Consider the following 12,689-nt stretch of genomic DNA (forward strand, 5'->3'; position numbering starts at 1 on the left):
GTGTTAGGCCTGCGATGGATTGGCCACATGTCCAGGGTGTAACCCGCCTTCGCCCGATTGCCGGCCGGGATTGGCTCTGGCCCCACCCGTGACCCCGTTCAGGGACTAAGCGGTAGAAAATGAATGAATATTCGATTGTTTTTATGAAGTTCTGTTTTTATGTGTCTGTTCTTATGGTGTTATGTTGTTTGTTCTCTATTGCTGCTGTAACACAGAAGTTTCCCCACTGTGGGATCAATAAAGTACCTACTCTACTCTACTCTATTCTTGTTTGTCCTAACATGCTGAGGCCTGTTGGTGAGAAAGTCCAGAATCCAGTTGCAGAGGGAGGCGCTGATGCCCAGGTCGCCAAGTTTGGTGGTTAATTTGGAGGGGATGACCGTGTTAAACACTGAGCTGAAGTCCTGGAACAGCATTCTTGCATAAGTGTTATTGTGGTCTATGTGTCTGAGTACAGAGTGCAGTGCTATGGAGACTGCATCCTCCATGCTCCTTTTGGTAGGCAAATTGGTGGGGGTCCAGTGTGGGTGGGACAAAGGTCATCACGTGTGCTAGGACCAGGCGCATCAGGGCCAGCAGCCTTGTGTACGTTGATCCAGCTCAGAGCAGCATACATATCAGTGGAGGTGAGTGTGAGTGGCAGGTGGTCTGCGGAGGGTCTGGGTAAAGAGAGCTGATGCGGTGTTAGCTTTAGCTTAGCTCCAACTCCTCCGTGCTTTCCACACTTTTATTTACGATCCCGACACCGCTTGTGAGCGCTTTCACCTGGCCAGGTTGGGTGCGTAGGCTCCGGTGTTCTGGGGATTTCAGGGGTGAGTCAAAGATTGGAGATAAAGCTGTTGGAGTGGTGTAGACCGATAAGTTCTTGCCGGATGTAAGATATCAAGGTGAAGCTGTTCTGCACGAACAGACACAAAATGAGCAGGAGAATCATTGCAAAATTGTAAAATCTGGGGAGACACTGAGCCTCGTGCTGTCTTGTCTATTAGGCCAAAATGACTTCTACTAATTGAATATGGGGACATTGGTAATCTTACTGAAATAAATGATCTAAGTACTTTTTCCACCCATGTCCAAATTTCATATTGGTGTTATTTGCTACATAAATGGTCATGAGATGATTCAAGTGTGTTTGACCAGAATTCAGATCTACAAAAAACAAAGTGTAAATTTCACACTAATAAACACTCTGCAAAAATACTTGGAGTCTGGGAACAAGAACTCGATTCAAATTACAGGTGGAAATAAGACCTGGCAACTCTGAAATATTTATAATGGCTAATTAAAATGCTGGCATACAGTCAAACAATGAGCAACGTTGTTAAAGCACCACCTTCTGTAGAGTTTACACTATCCTCCTGGTGTTCAAAGCCTCTGAACGTGACGGTAATTTATATGAAACCTGACCAAGCAGAAAGAAAAACAGACACTGGGGCAGACACATCTACTCATCTGCTGTGTCTGTCACTGAGGAGATACTATAAAGGTAAATGTGTTTTCTACGTAACAAGACCAGATCTGACAGAGTTAATCAGGATGAAAAGAGTCTGTTCTATACTGAAAACAAAAAGTGTGAAGCTGCTGATGAATGGCAGCTGAAATAAAATGACCTTGTAGTCAGCTGAACACAGATGCCAGCTTCACTGAGACAACCCAGCATGAGAACACAACATTTGGTTTTCTCAGCAAGTATATATATATATACATAAAAAAAAACAAAAAACATTCACATGATTTTAGAGTGTGAGCCAGCATAAGGTCTAATAATATCTCTTTCCTTGCAGCTGACCGCCAGTGAATCAGACCAACACTCACCATATGGCTTCAGCGCTCCCCTCGCTGCTCTGTTTGTCAGTGTGCAGACTTAAAAAGCCTCTCTGCCTCCTGCCTGTGCCCCTCAGGTGTTTTGTGGCAGATAAAGGAGAGCAGGAGGTTCCTTCAGCAGCTACAGTAAAGAGGGAGGTGGTGTCTGAAGGTGCCCGGCCAACAGCTGACTAACCAGTCTGTTCTGTTTACAGCAGGCTTTTAAATTCCCAACTCGTTGTGCAGCAGACAGGACTTTACCTTTAAAGCGCAGCCTGGTGAAAGACTAGGTCAGCCCTCACGACGAGGAAGTAGATCTGACTCTGACAGACCAGATATCTTGTTGCAGACTAACCACCAACTCTGATCAGCTGTGTTTGCTCGCTTGCCAGGAAGCTGTCCAGGGCTGGAATACTTGCTGGAGTCTAGCAGGGATACTCTACTTCCTCTCCTTAGGGAAACCGGGAGCACAGAATGCAGACAGACAGACACAAACTGTGGGTCACCTCGAACTGCCAGCTCCAACTCCATTCCCTGAGTTAAATAAATAATACCCTGTGCTCTCTTGGCTTGCAGTTGAAATGGGAAGATTAGGTTTCCTGGCCTCTACTGTTTCATTTAAAGGACCTACATGTGCACAGACTTTGAAAACATACAGTGTGCTCAAACAGCCTGGTCTGGCCTGTGCAGTAAAGCCCAACTCCGCAAAGAGAATTTATTACAACACAGCTCCAGCAAAGCAGGTTAAAATTCCCTAAAGATACACAGCAAACATTGGGAAAATCACTCTCACACACACAGATGGGGTTGGTATGTAGTCAGGCATTGTCTGGCAAAAATAAATAAATAAAAATACAAAGGTGCAGGGTCAGAGTACAGCAAGACCTGCATGGGAGAAGAGAAGAGTTACTGAGCTAGGCACCGCTGTCTTCAAAGGGTCAGTGTGTCAATGTCAACAGTGACACAGTAAAAAGCCTTAAGTGTGTATGGCAGGTGGAAAACAGTAGCCCATCTTCCTGCAGTTGCTGGGAGCATCTCTTAAAGGGCCGGTCGGCTTTTTACAATGAACAACGAGCTCCCACACGAGCATCATCTTCTCTTAAAGTTAAAACAGTTTTAGTTGTCTCACAGAGTAATTTCAGTTTGTCTCTGTGCTTGTCCCATTGATCTGAAGTCACTGAGGCTGTTTGGGAAAAGGTCACACATTTCTGTCAGAATTTAGTAATAACCCACAAAGAAATTTCACCCAGCTCCACAGTTGCCCTGTCGTCTAAGGAGGCTTTTAGCCTGATTAAATGTTTGGGTTTTTTAGCCACAAACTTAAATCAACTTAGTTTTTTCTTGAGTTGATATGATATGTGCAATCTGTTCAAAAATGAATAAATACTGAATATAAAAAATAAACGTGTATCAACCTTGTTTGTAGCCAAAGTGAAATAAAGTTGTTTTAAGCAAAAAAAAAAAAGTGAATGGTGAACTAACATTTGCCAAGTAGATAAAAGTAGGACTTCAAATGAAGAGTTAGCGTACATGTCGGCCAAAACAACTCGATATCTCACCATTGTTTTTACAGCTTGTCCAGCTGTAAAGGTCAGTGAATGCAGCTTTAACTGGGCTCCAGACAAGTTGAACTGTATAACATTCTTTGTCAGCTGCCATACAGTGATAAAAAGTGTGGGTAGTGACACTAAACAATGACAATAAACTGCACAACTAAGCTAACTGTTTAAAAATACCACACATTGAACTTCAGCCTCCAGGTCCATAGTACATGTGCAAGTCTCTGTGTGGTACTGTAATCTTTAGCAGACCAGACAGAGGAAAAAAATGTAACTGTGGCATTCAGTACAAATGTAAAATGTCTGGTGGCAGAATTACACAAGATGGTGTACGTGGCCTGTTTCAGACTTAAAGCTGAAATTCATCAAAACAACTGGACTCCCTGAGAGGGAGGAACATTCCTGTATTAAAGCATGAACTGCAGGCTGTGGCTGCCTGACCCATGGAGACTGGAATTACAGACCACAGGAGTTTATGAATGGTGATTGGCTGCTGCTGACTCAGGCTGCTCTAGCCACAACGGCCACTAATTTTAGCCTTGCTGTGGTGAAATCACTATGTGGAACCATTAATGCTTTAACCCATCCTGTGGTCTTTTTCAACTGCTGTACTGTGTTCAGTAAAATGGACAGAACAGCATATGGAAATAAGAAATGTAGTGTGTAACAAGCACAGTACAGTAAATAAACATAAGTGATATTTTAAAACCTATTAGAATCCTCCAAAATACCACATTTTCATCTAGGGTTGTCCTGAAACAATCCACACATTAATCAAGAAAATTTTAATTAAAATATCAAACCATTTTAAATTTAATTAATAGTTTAAGTCAGTGGTTCCCAACCTGTTGTTGGGAACCCTTAAAGGGATCACAAAATAAAATTGAGGTTATAAAAAAACTTATATTTATTCTTGTTTTGCTTAAAATTTCAGAGTAATTCTTTCTTACCTTTGAGATAATTCATTACAGTTTATTCTAACAAGGAAATGTAAAATAAATATGTGAAGATATGCAGTTTTCTGTTTTACATGGTTGTAAATTGATAAATATGGGTTTTGGACTGTTGGACAGAAGAGTCGGTCTGAGGACATCTACTGAAGTTGTGAGGGGCAACTGCCACTAACCTGATACTTTGCAGACTAAACAATTTTCTGGGTTTGACACATATGATGATGATCTAGAATATATCACAGATATCAAAAAGATGAGAAAGACCCTTTCACAAGTTTTAGAAAGTCAAAAATTAACATTTTAAATCAGTTACAGTTAAAAGTGACCTCTAATAATAAATCATAAAGCCTCATGTTTTAAATAATGTTCCAAGAAAACATTTAAAAAAATCTAAACTATCAAACAATAGAGCGTGTTCTCGTGATCAGCATGAACCTGACAGCAGACCACCACACTTTGAAGCTTTGGAGTAACAGGATCCCTACCTTATCGTCCGCACTGAAATGCAGTATTTCCACATCAGGTTGCACATGCCCTTGACATTGTTGGGCCAGAAACTTGAGAACTGATAAGATGAGTTCTCTGATGAAAGGAGGCAGATCCCAGAGTTATGAGACAGCTCAGTGTTGAAAACAGTCTGCATGTGAGAGGGGCAGCTCCCACCAGCATCCACCCATGCCACTCCTTCCTTCTCTTTTGACTTGCTTATAAAACATGGGCTAGTTTTTTCTTGCTCCTGAGGAAAAATGACTAATTCCCTCTCTAGGAGGTTGGGTTACTTCAATAACTGCTGTCCCCCTTTTCCCTTCTTTTTCTCAGCAAGCTGCTCTTGCCTGAAGAGACTTATCCAGCATTACCAAGTAAGACCAGCTGCACAGTCAACCAGACAGAGAGTAAAATCCCTTGTTGCTTCAGTGTGTAACGCTAGCGCATGTTCACATTCCTCCAGCAGCCCCTTCCTCCGTAGCCTGACACTTACTGCTGCCATGTAAACACCCCTAAATCATGTGTGGCTCTGAAGGAAAGGCAGGAGGTTTGTATTGCAGCCCTTCTGTGGTGTCACATCTTATCTTTTTTTTATTTTACACAAACTCTCAATACATGGTGTCTGACCTAAGAGGTGTCAGACACACTACACTGTGTTTGCTGTGTCACTTAACCATTTCAAAACAAGTTGGAGAATAAAACATCACAGGCAAAAGATTGTAGATGTACTGGATTTAAAATAAAAGTTCAGTTAACTTGGGAGACACGCATGTGGAAAAGGAAAGAAATAAGCTGGACAATGAAGCAGGCTGTGTAAATGTTACATATAAACAGCTGTGCAGCCTGAAGGTCTACGCTGCAGTAAAGGAAACCTGATGGTGTGGACAGTCAATGTGAAGCTGTGTCTGACTCGTCACCTGCAGTCTCTTAGTGGTATTATGGCTCCGGTTCACTAGCAGTAAGCCACAGATGTCTGACTACACCTCAGACTGAGTGGCCATCAGTATCCCATCACTGCACATCACCATGCTCGAAATAAGTCAACAGCACTCAGATACATAAATGCAGACTAACTGGGGGTGCAGAAATGGGCTCACTGAAGTCACCAGATGAGGCCAAAGAGTTGAAGGATGCTCATATTCATTTTGTTCAACTAAAGAACTACTGGTGTGCATTATAGTGAGTTGTGGTAATGTGTAAATGTTGTATTATACTATATTTGTGTGTTGTTGTTTTGTATTTAAAATCTGAATCTGCACAGTAACTACTAAATATAAAATTACTGTAGCAGATTAAACTGTACAAAAAGGTATGTTTCTCTTTGAAACACATGTAGCATAAACTGGAAATCTTAAGAATTACCCTCAACACAATACAGTGATAAACTGATAGATCCCATCATTTAAGTTAGTTTAGTGTAACACATAACAGTGACAGTATATTTGCGTTGCCAGACCACTGAATCTTTGCGTTGCCAACATTAAATGCACTCCCTTAGTCCAAAGTCATTAGTAATAGCTGGACAGCCTAAACCTTGACTGCATGTAGAGTGTATGCTGACATCTAATGCAAATCCTGAGAGTGTCCATGTGAGACCCTTGCCTTTGTTATTTTAGATGTTTAAGAATAGACAAGTATTTCCCTCGCTGTTGGCCCTTGTGGCCTTCCTCTGAGCAGCTGTCAAACATTTCTCTCTTCGTCTAACCCTTAGTATGTCTGTATGACCACAGCTCTCATTCCAGGGCAGTCAGGAAGACTACAATCATCAATGTGGTGGGAACCTCCGAGAGCTGCATCTTCTATTTGATAAAGTTTTCATTTTGTCCCTTGTGAACATCCCAAATACAGCAAGGAAACAAGAAGAGCAGAGGAAATAAAGCAGCCATACACTTGATATGATCTAATCGAACAAAGGGAACATCGGTATCGCAGGGTGCCATGGCACAGGCTGCAAAGCTCTAGTTTACAGCGACTGCAATACCATGTTACACACCCATGCTTGTACACATACATTCACATAGCAGATCGATTTGACAGGGGCTTCAAACTTTTTCATTTCTTTTCCATTTCATGGCATGAAGAAAATCAAAGAGAGTGGCTGATATCACACTGACCGCTACCAGGCTTATCTGCCACTGGTGGAGCAGAGTGGGCTGGCAGACTGGGTGCCCTGGAGAACTCAGTGTGAATGAGCTGCTGGCAGAACGCAGCAGAGTGCATTTGGTGAGGACCAACACACTCCCAGGCCTGTTTGGCCCCTAAATGAATGCGATTATCACTCAATTAACAACACCATAGACTTTTTAACACAACATTTCACATTAAACAATTTAGATTGCACTGGGTTACTGCTTTACCCTATTCTCTAATTTGTTATATGGAGGTCTTCTCTGAGTATGAAAACCAAATTAAGGTCACTCCCATTATGTGGGTGAGTTGTAAATCCTGAAAGCCTCTAGAGATCCATCTGCATTTGTGAAGAGTCAGGGCGGGCTCCACTGGGATCAGTCTGAGAGATAAGGAACCTGCTTCATGTCTTCAAAAGACCCTCTGATGTACTGAATCTGGTCCTTACTCTTCCCTCCAGTGCACAATGAGGGTGGAATATTAAAGGCCACAACTCTGTCTGTTAACATCAGATTAAAACACTGTAATCAGATGAATCTTAGAGGAAAAAGGGCAAATCCTCAATCGCTGTGTGGGGAATTGCATAAAGGAGCCACTTTTATGTGCAATTATTCTGTCAAGAGTTAGCAACAGTGCACAGTGGGGCTCAGGTCACGTCTGCCTGTGGAACAGTGGGAGAGGAAATGGGAGGAAAGTTGAGTCAGTGAGTGTGAATGATGAGGTAGTGGGGAGGTGGGAGAAGGAGGGTGTTTTCAGCGCTGATGAACTAGCATGTTTGGACAGTTTGATGTGGGCCAGTGACCCACAGCAACAGTGGCAGAGCAGCTGCATTGAAGAGTTTATCACCTCCCCACCTTAACTGGCTTAAATCACAGGTGCCCATCATGCTGCATCACCACCGTAGCTATTATTGTCAGTCCAAGCTATTAATATACATTCCATTAGCAGACAATGGGGGTTGAAAATGGGGTCAATCTGGAGTCAAGAAAAACAGAGATATGGAAAAACAACAACAACAAGAAAAACCCAAGACAAGCTATTAAAGGGTCAGTTCACCCATCATACAAAAACATCTTTCTATGGGCACAAAGATACTACAGTTTTGGTTTTATTTGCTCAGATTTTATGATTTCCAATTCTAAAAAGGCTTTCTCCACCCAGTAAATGGAGGAGAACAGAAAGTTGATTAAGATGGGCTCAGCATTCAGAAATGATACAATTCAACAGCGACATCTCTGTTCATTACTGACATCTGCTGATATGGTGTGGAGCTGGTGTGGATTTCTGAAGGAGCCTGAACCCACCCGTCCCCATCCCCCCATGTGGCATCCCAGTAAACAAAGTGGAGTCCTTCCACTTCCTGGGCACCATGATCACCCAGGACCTCAAGTGGGATAAAAGCATGAGCTACTTAACAGACAGCAGAGGATGTGCTTCCTACAGCACACCTGGTACACTGCCTCCACTGCCAAGGACAAGAGCAGACTGCAGTAAAACATTTTCAAGACTGAGACATGATTGGCTGCAATTTGACATTGCTCCAGGAGCCTGAAGTGTGTGGAAAAGATTGTGGCTGACCCCTCCCACCCCAGACAGAAACTTGTACAAAAACTCCCCTCTGGCAAGAAGCTACGCTCCATCAGGGCCAAAACCTCACACCAATGTCTTCAGCAACACCCAGGTCCACCTACTCACATGGACTGTCCCACCCCATGGACAGCTACATCACATAAATGCACATTTATATTATCATACACATTATAAACTCCTATTCATTCTTCATTTAATACTGTATTATACATTTTTATTATACTTATATGTAAATTTGGGCACATATTTTGTAGTTATTTTCCTTTCCTCGCCATGACAACTTCTTTGTATGAGAAAACCTACTTGGCAGTAAACCTACTTCTGATTCTGATTTCTGAAAATAAAGCTGGTGTGAAATGTCTGTGATAACACAAGGCTGAGTCCACAGCAGTTGTACCACCAGCTCTCTGAGGCTGTTCTTAAGCAAAGTGGTCATATGAGCTAAATGCTACTGTAACATGTTCATAATGACTATGATAATGCACTGAAGGAGGTAATGTTTACCATATTCATCCTCTGAGTTTTCATGTTAGCATGTGCTAATTAGCATTAAACACAATGTAGAGCTGAGGCTGAAGGGGATGCCACCGGTTTTGCAGGTTCAATCATCAACCAAATAGTTGGACAAATTATAATATTGACCAGATGATGGTGCTAATGAAAAGTCAGTGGATCATTAGAAGTCATCTTTTGGGCATGATGGTTATCTGCATCAAATTAATCAAAAGCCATTCAGTAATCGTTGTTCTAGTTCAATAAAAGACATAAATGTAAACCTGCTGGTTGCACAACAGAAAAACTCAAGAGGATCATTTTTACAAAATGTCATGGTCAGAGCTGGAAGTAACTAAGTACATTTACTCAAGAACTGCACTTAAGTACAGTTTTGAGGTATCTGTACTTTACCTGAGTATTTTCATTAAATGCTACATCATACTTCAACTTCACTACATTTCAGAGAGAAATATTGTACTTTGTATTTTCTACAAATATTTGATGACTTTATTTACAAGTTACTTTTCAGGAACAGTTTAGTTGTTTTAATAAAACAAAATACAGTATAATCACAATATTTATTGATGGTGATTGGTGAAAAATCCACAATTTACCAACAGTAATTCAAATTATAAGCATCTAATGTCATTAACATTAGCTCTACCTTTACCAGCTGCAACATTACATACACAATAATACATCAATAATCATAACTGAATAATATGATGTACATCAATGTAAACTGTGCCATTTTGCATAAGGAGTACTTCTACTTTTGGTACTTTAAGTTTATTTTCTGTCAATGCTTTTGTACTTTTATTTAAGTAACATTTTGAATGCAAGACTTTTACTTATAACAGAGTATTTTTACACTGAGATATTGCTACTTTTACTTATGTAAACAATCTGAGTACTTCTTCCACCACTGGTCATGACAATCCATAAATTAGCTGCTGTCATAGTTTGGTCAGAGCCAAAGTGGTGGACTGGCCAGTATTGCTTAGCCCTAAGTCCATGCCATACACCATAATTAAAACAAAAAGTCGGTTTAGTGACATGGATACTGATCACACAGTTTGAATGTTTCAATCTGAGTTTGAACTCATCTGATACTCTCTACTGTATTACTGCAAATTGATGCTCATTTGAAAACAGCTTGAGGTAGGTGAGATTTATTTTTTATAAGTATCTGTAGAATGTTGACAGGTGCTGGCTTTCTAGCTGAAGAGACCAAGCCGTCTTAAGAGCAGGTCTGTCTTTTGTGTATAACCTCATAATGACCCAAGCATAGAACTGCAGTTGATTCCTGTCTGACTACAAAAAAAGAACTCAGAGCCCGAGAGCAAATGAATGTTTTCCAGTTCCACCTGACTCCAAAAACAACACAGGAGTCTGGCTCATCCTAAAGCTTAATGAAATGGGTCTCCACCATCCAATCACAGACAGGTATTTAAATGGAAAACACACAAGCATTAAGCCGTATCATGGGGGATGTTTTTGTCTTCAGCCCACTGAGACATGGCTGGATGGTGGAGAACGTGGGAGATGAATGCACTCATGAATAAATATGGCTTGGAGGTGAGGGAGAATTCACACTCAGAGATGTTCCTCTCCACATCACATATTGCCCTTTCTGATTACCATTTGTGTACTTCAGGTGACCCCACCCTAACCCCACAGGTCACCTGAAGTACACATTATTTTGGCTGTATAGTGCCACACTGTACAACTCATTTGAGTGTTTCAACAGAAAGGTCTTGTAATAAATAGCTTTCAGTTAGTGTAATGGATCAAATGGAAAAAAGAGTGATCAAAATCAGAGCTCCAGAGAAAAAATGGATTTCACAGTATTGGTTTTTAGCAGTATGTATGTAGTTGTACTTGTCTATTGGTGTATGTATCTCCCCAGGGACTGCAGATGGAAATGAGCTGTTAGCTAACGCTGGTGTGACGGTTAAGACTCACTGAGCACAGGGTGGACTGACGGAAAATTTGCCCCCATTAATTTTCTATGAAACATGAGCAAATTGATCTGCAAAGCATTGTGGGATTCCAGACGATGCGAAAAGGGCTTGTGAAGCAACCAAAGGGGAGGATTCAGAAGTTTAAATTTTTAAATTTTATGTATATGAAGGTGAAATTTGCCTGGAAGTGACAGTGAAAACTGATGAAGTGGCTGGTTTGGAGACAGGTGAATGGTAAAACGCCCATGGACAACAGAATAATAGTTGGAGTCTCTGGAATTCCACTCTCATATGACCCCTGCCTTTTAGATTACATTGACAAAGGGAGATAAATGTAGCTTGGTGCAAAGTTTCAGAAAGGGTCAGATAAAGAGCTAGCAAGCAAAGACATCCTAACAGGCCGGCATGTGGACATTTTTTATAAATATAAGAACGTTTCCATATATCACTGTTGGCCTGCACTGACATGCCCATAGCAACGGGCCAGAAGTGGTAGAGGTAATGTGTGATTATTTGCTTCCAAGGGGGGTTTCCCCGAAGAGGGTTTTTTTTTTTTTTTTTTTTTTTTTTTTTTACACATGGTCCCTGATAAATAAACTTAATTAAAAAAATCCTGACTTTCAGCCTAGTATAGGTCTGGGTCTGGTAACTGAAATTACTTAGAGGTATAAAATCTGTGAGGTGCTATTTTAATTTGCAGGTAATTAATGTATAATTGTACTGTTACAAACAATACACATGATTCCTAGCATTTAAGCAAACACTTGCATTTGTTATGCAAACTTAAAAACAGGAACACCAGTGATGGAACCGTGGAGTACAGAGCACGTGCTGCCCAGCCAACAGCTATGAGTGGGAACACACACACACACACACACACACACACACACACACACACACACACACTCCCACAATGGACTGATTACTGCGCTGGAGCTTTTCAGGGGCAAACCACAACAATAGCACTTTCATTCAGACCAGCTGACCTCAGAGACACATGGGCCCAGTGTCCCCCTCTCAACACAGGAGTACAAAAAGGCACATGGGTTGGAACGCGGTGGGTATCAGACATGTCTGGTTCAAACATGACAGTCTAAGAGACATGACAGCAGATGATGTCTACTCAGCCTGGGCACCCACAGCTTGTGCCGGCTGAATTCCCACCACAAAACACTGACTTGAGGTGATGCTAAGGTATTATTCCAATTGTAAAGTGTTATAGCTTTGTGTCTTTTCTCTAGGCTAGACATAAAGCACCTTACCTTTTATAGAAACCATGTAGAGGCTGTAGACAGAGGAACTGCCAGTAATCCAAACAAAAAGCTTTGAGCTTCAGCATTTTGACAGCCAGATACAAAGGCTTAGATTAAAAATGTCATTCTGCACAGGTTCCACACAAAAATAAAATCTTAATAAAAAGAATGACTCTCAAATAGAAGAACAAAGAAAACCATGCATAGTTTAGACTGTACAGCAACGTCCCTGACTCTCAACATGGTACAGTCCTCATTCAGCATCTGACTGTGTGTATCTGGACCATATGATGGAGGCTCAGCCTGAAACCCTTTGCTCCCTTTGTTAATACGGAGCTGTCCTGTGCTCCCTGTATGTCCAGGTAAGCTCCTGGTGTCTTGAAAGAGATGTCAGCCAGTGGTCACCGTGGCTTCTCCTGGAGATGCTGGCTGAAAAATTTGTTCCAACACAACCCTCTG

General features: G+C 41.5%; 1 protein-coding gene across 5 annotated transcripts in view; it reads right to left on the reverse strand.

The window, feature by feature from the left end:
• Positions 1 to 12,689, reverse strand: part of iqsec1b (IQ motif and Sec7 domain ArfGEF 1b) — a 248,188-nt gene that overhangs the window by 65,108 nt on the left and 170,391 nt on the right. The window contains exon 1 of one of the 5 annotated variants that reach the window (XM_020618270.1): positions 4,801 to 5,096. The exons of the other annotated variants lie outside the window; for them this stretch is intronic. Within the exon in view, the coding sequence (XP_020473926.1) occupies positions 4,801 to 4,958 (158 nt within the window). The 5' untranslated portion in view covers positions 4,959 to 5,096. Of the gene's footprint in view, positions 1 to 4,800; positions 5,097 to 12,689 lie in introns of those variants that run through there. 5 annotated transcript variants of the gene reach the window in all.

This window comes from Monopterus albus, unplaced genomic scaffold, assembly GCF_001952655.1.
Source record: "Monopterus albus unplaced genomic scaffold, M_albus_1.0 scaffold203.1, whole genome shotgun sequence".
Taxonomy (NCBI): domain Eukaryota; kingdom Metazoa; phylum Chordata; class Actinopteri; order Synbranchiformes; family Synbranchidae; genus Monopterus; species Monopterus albus.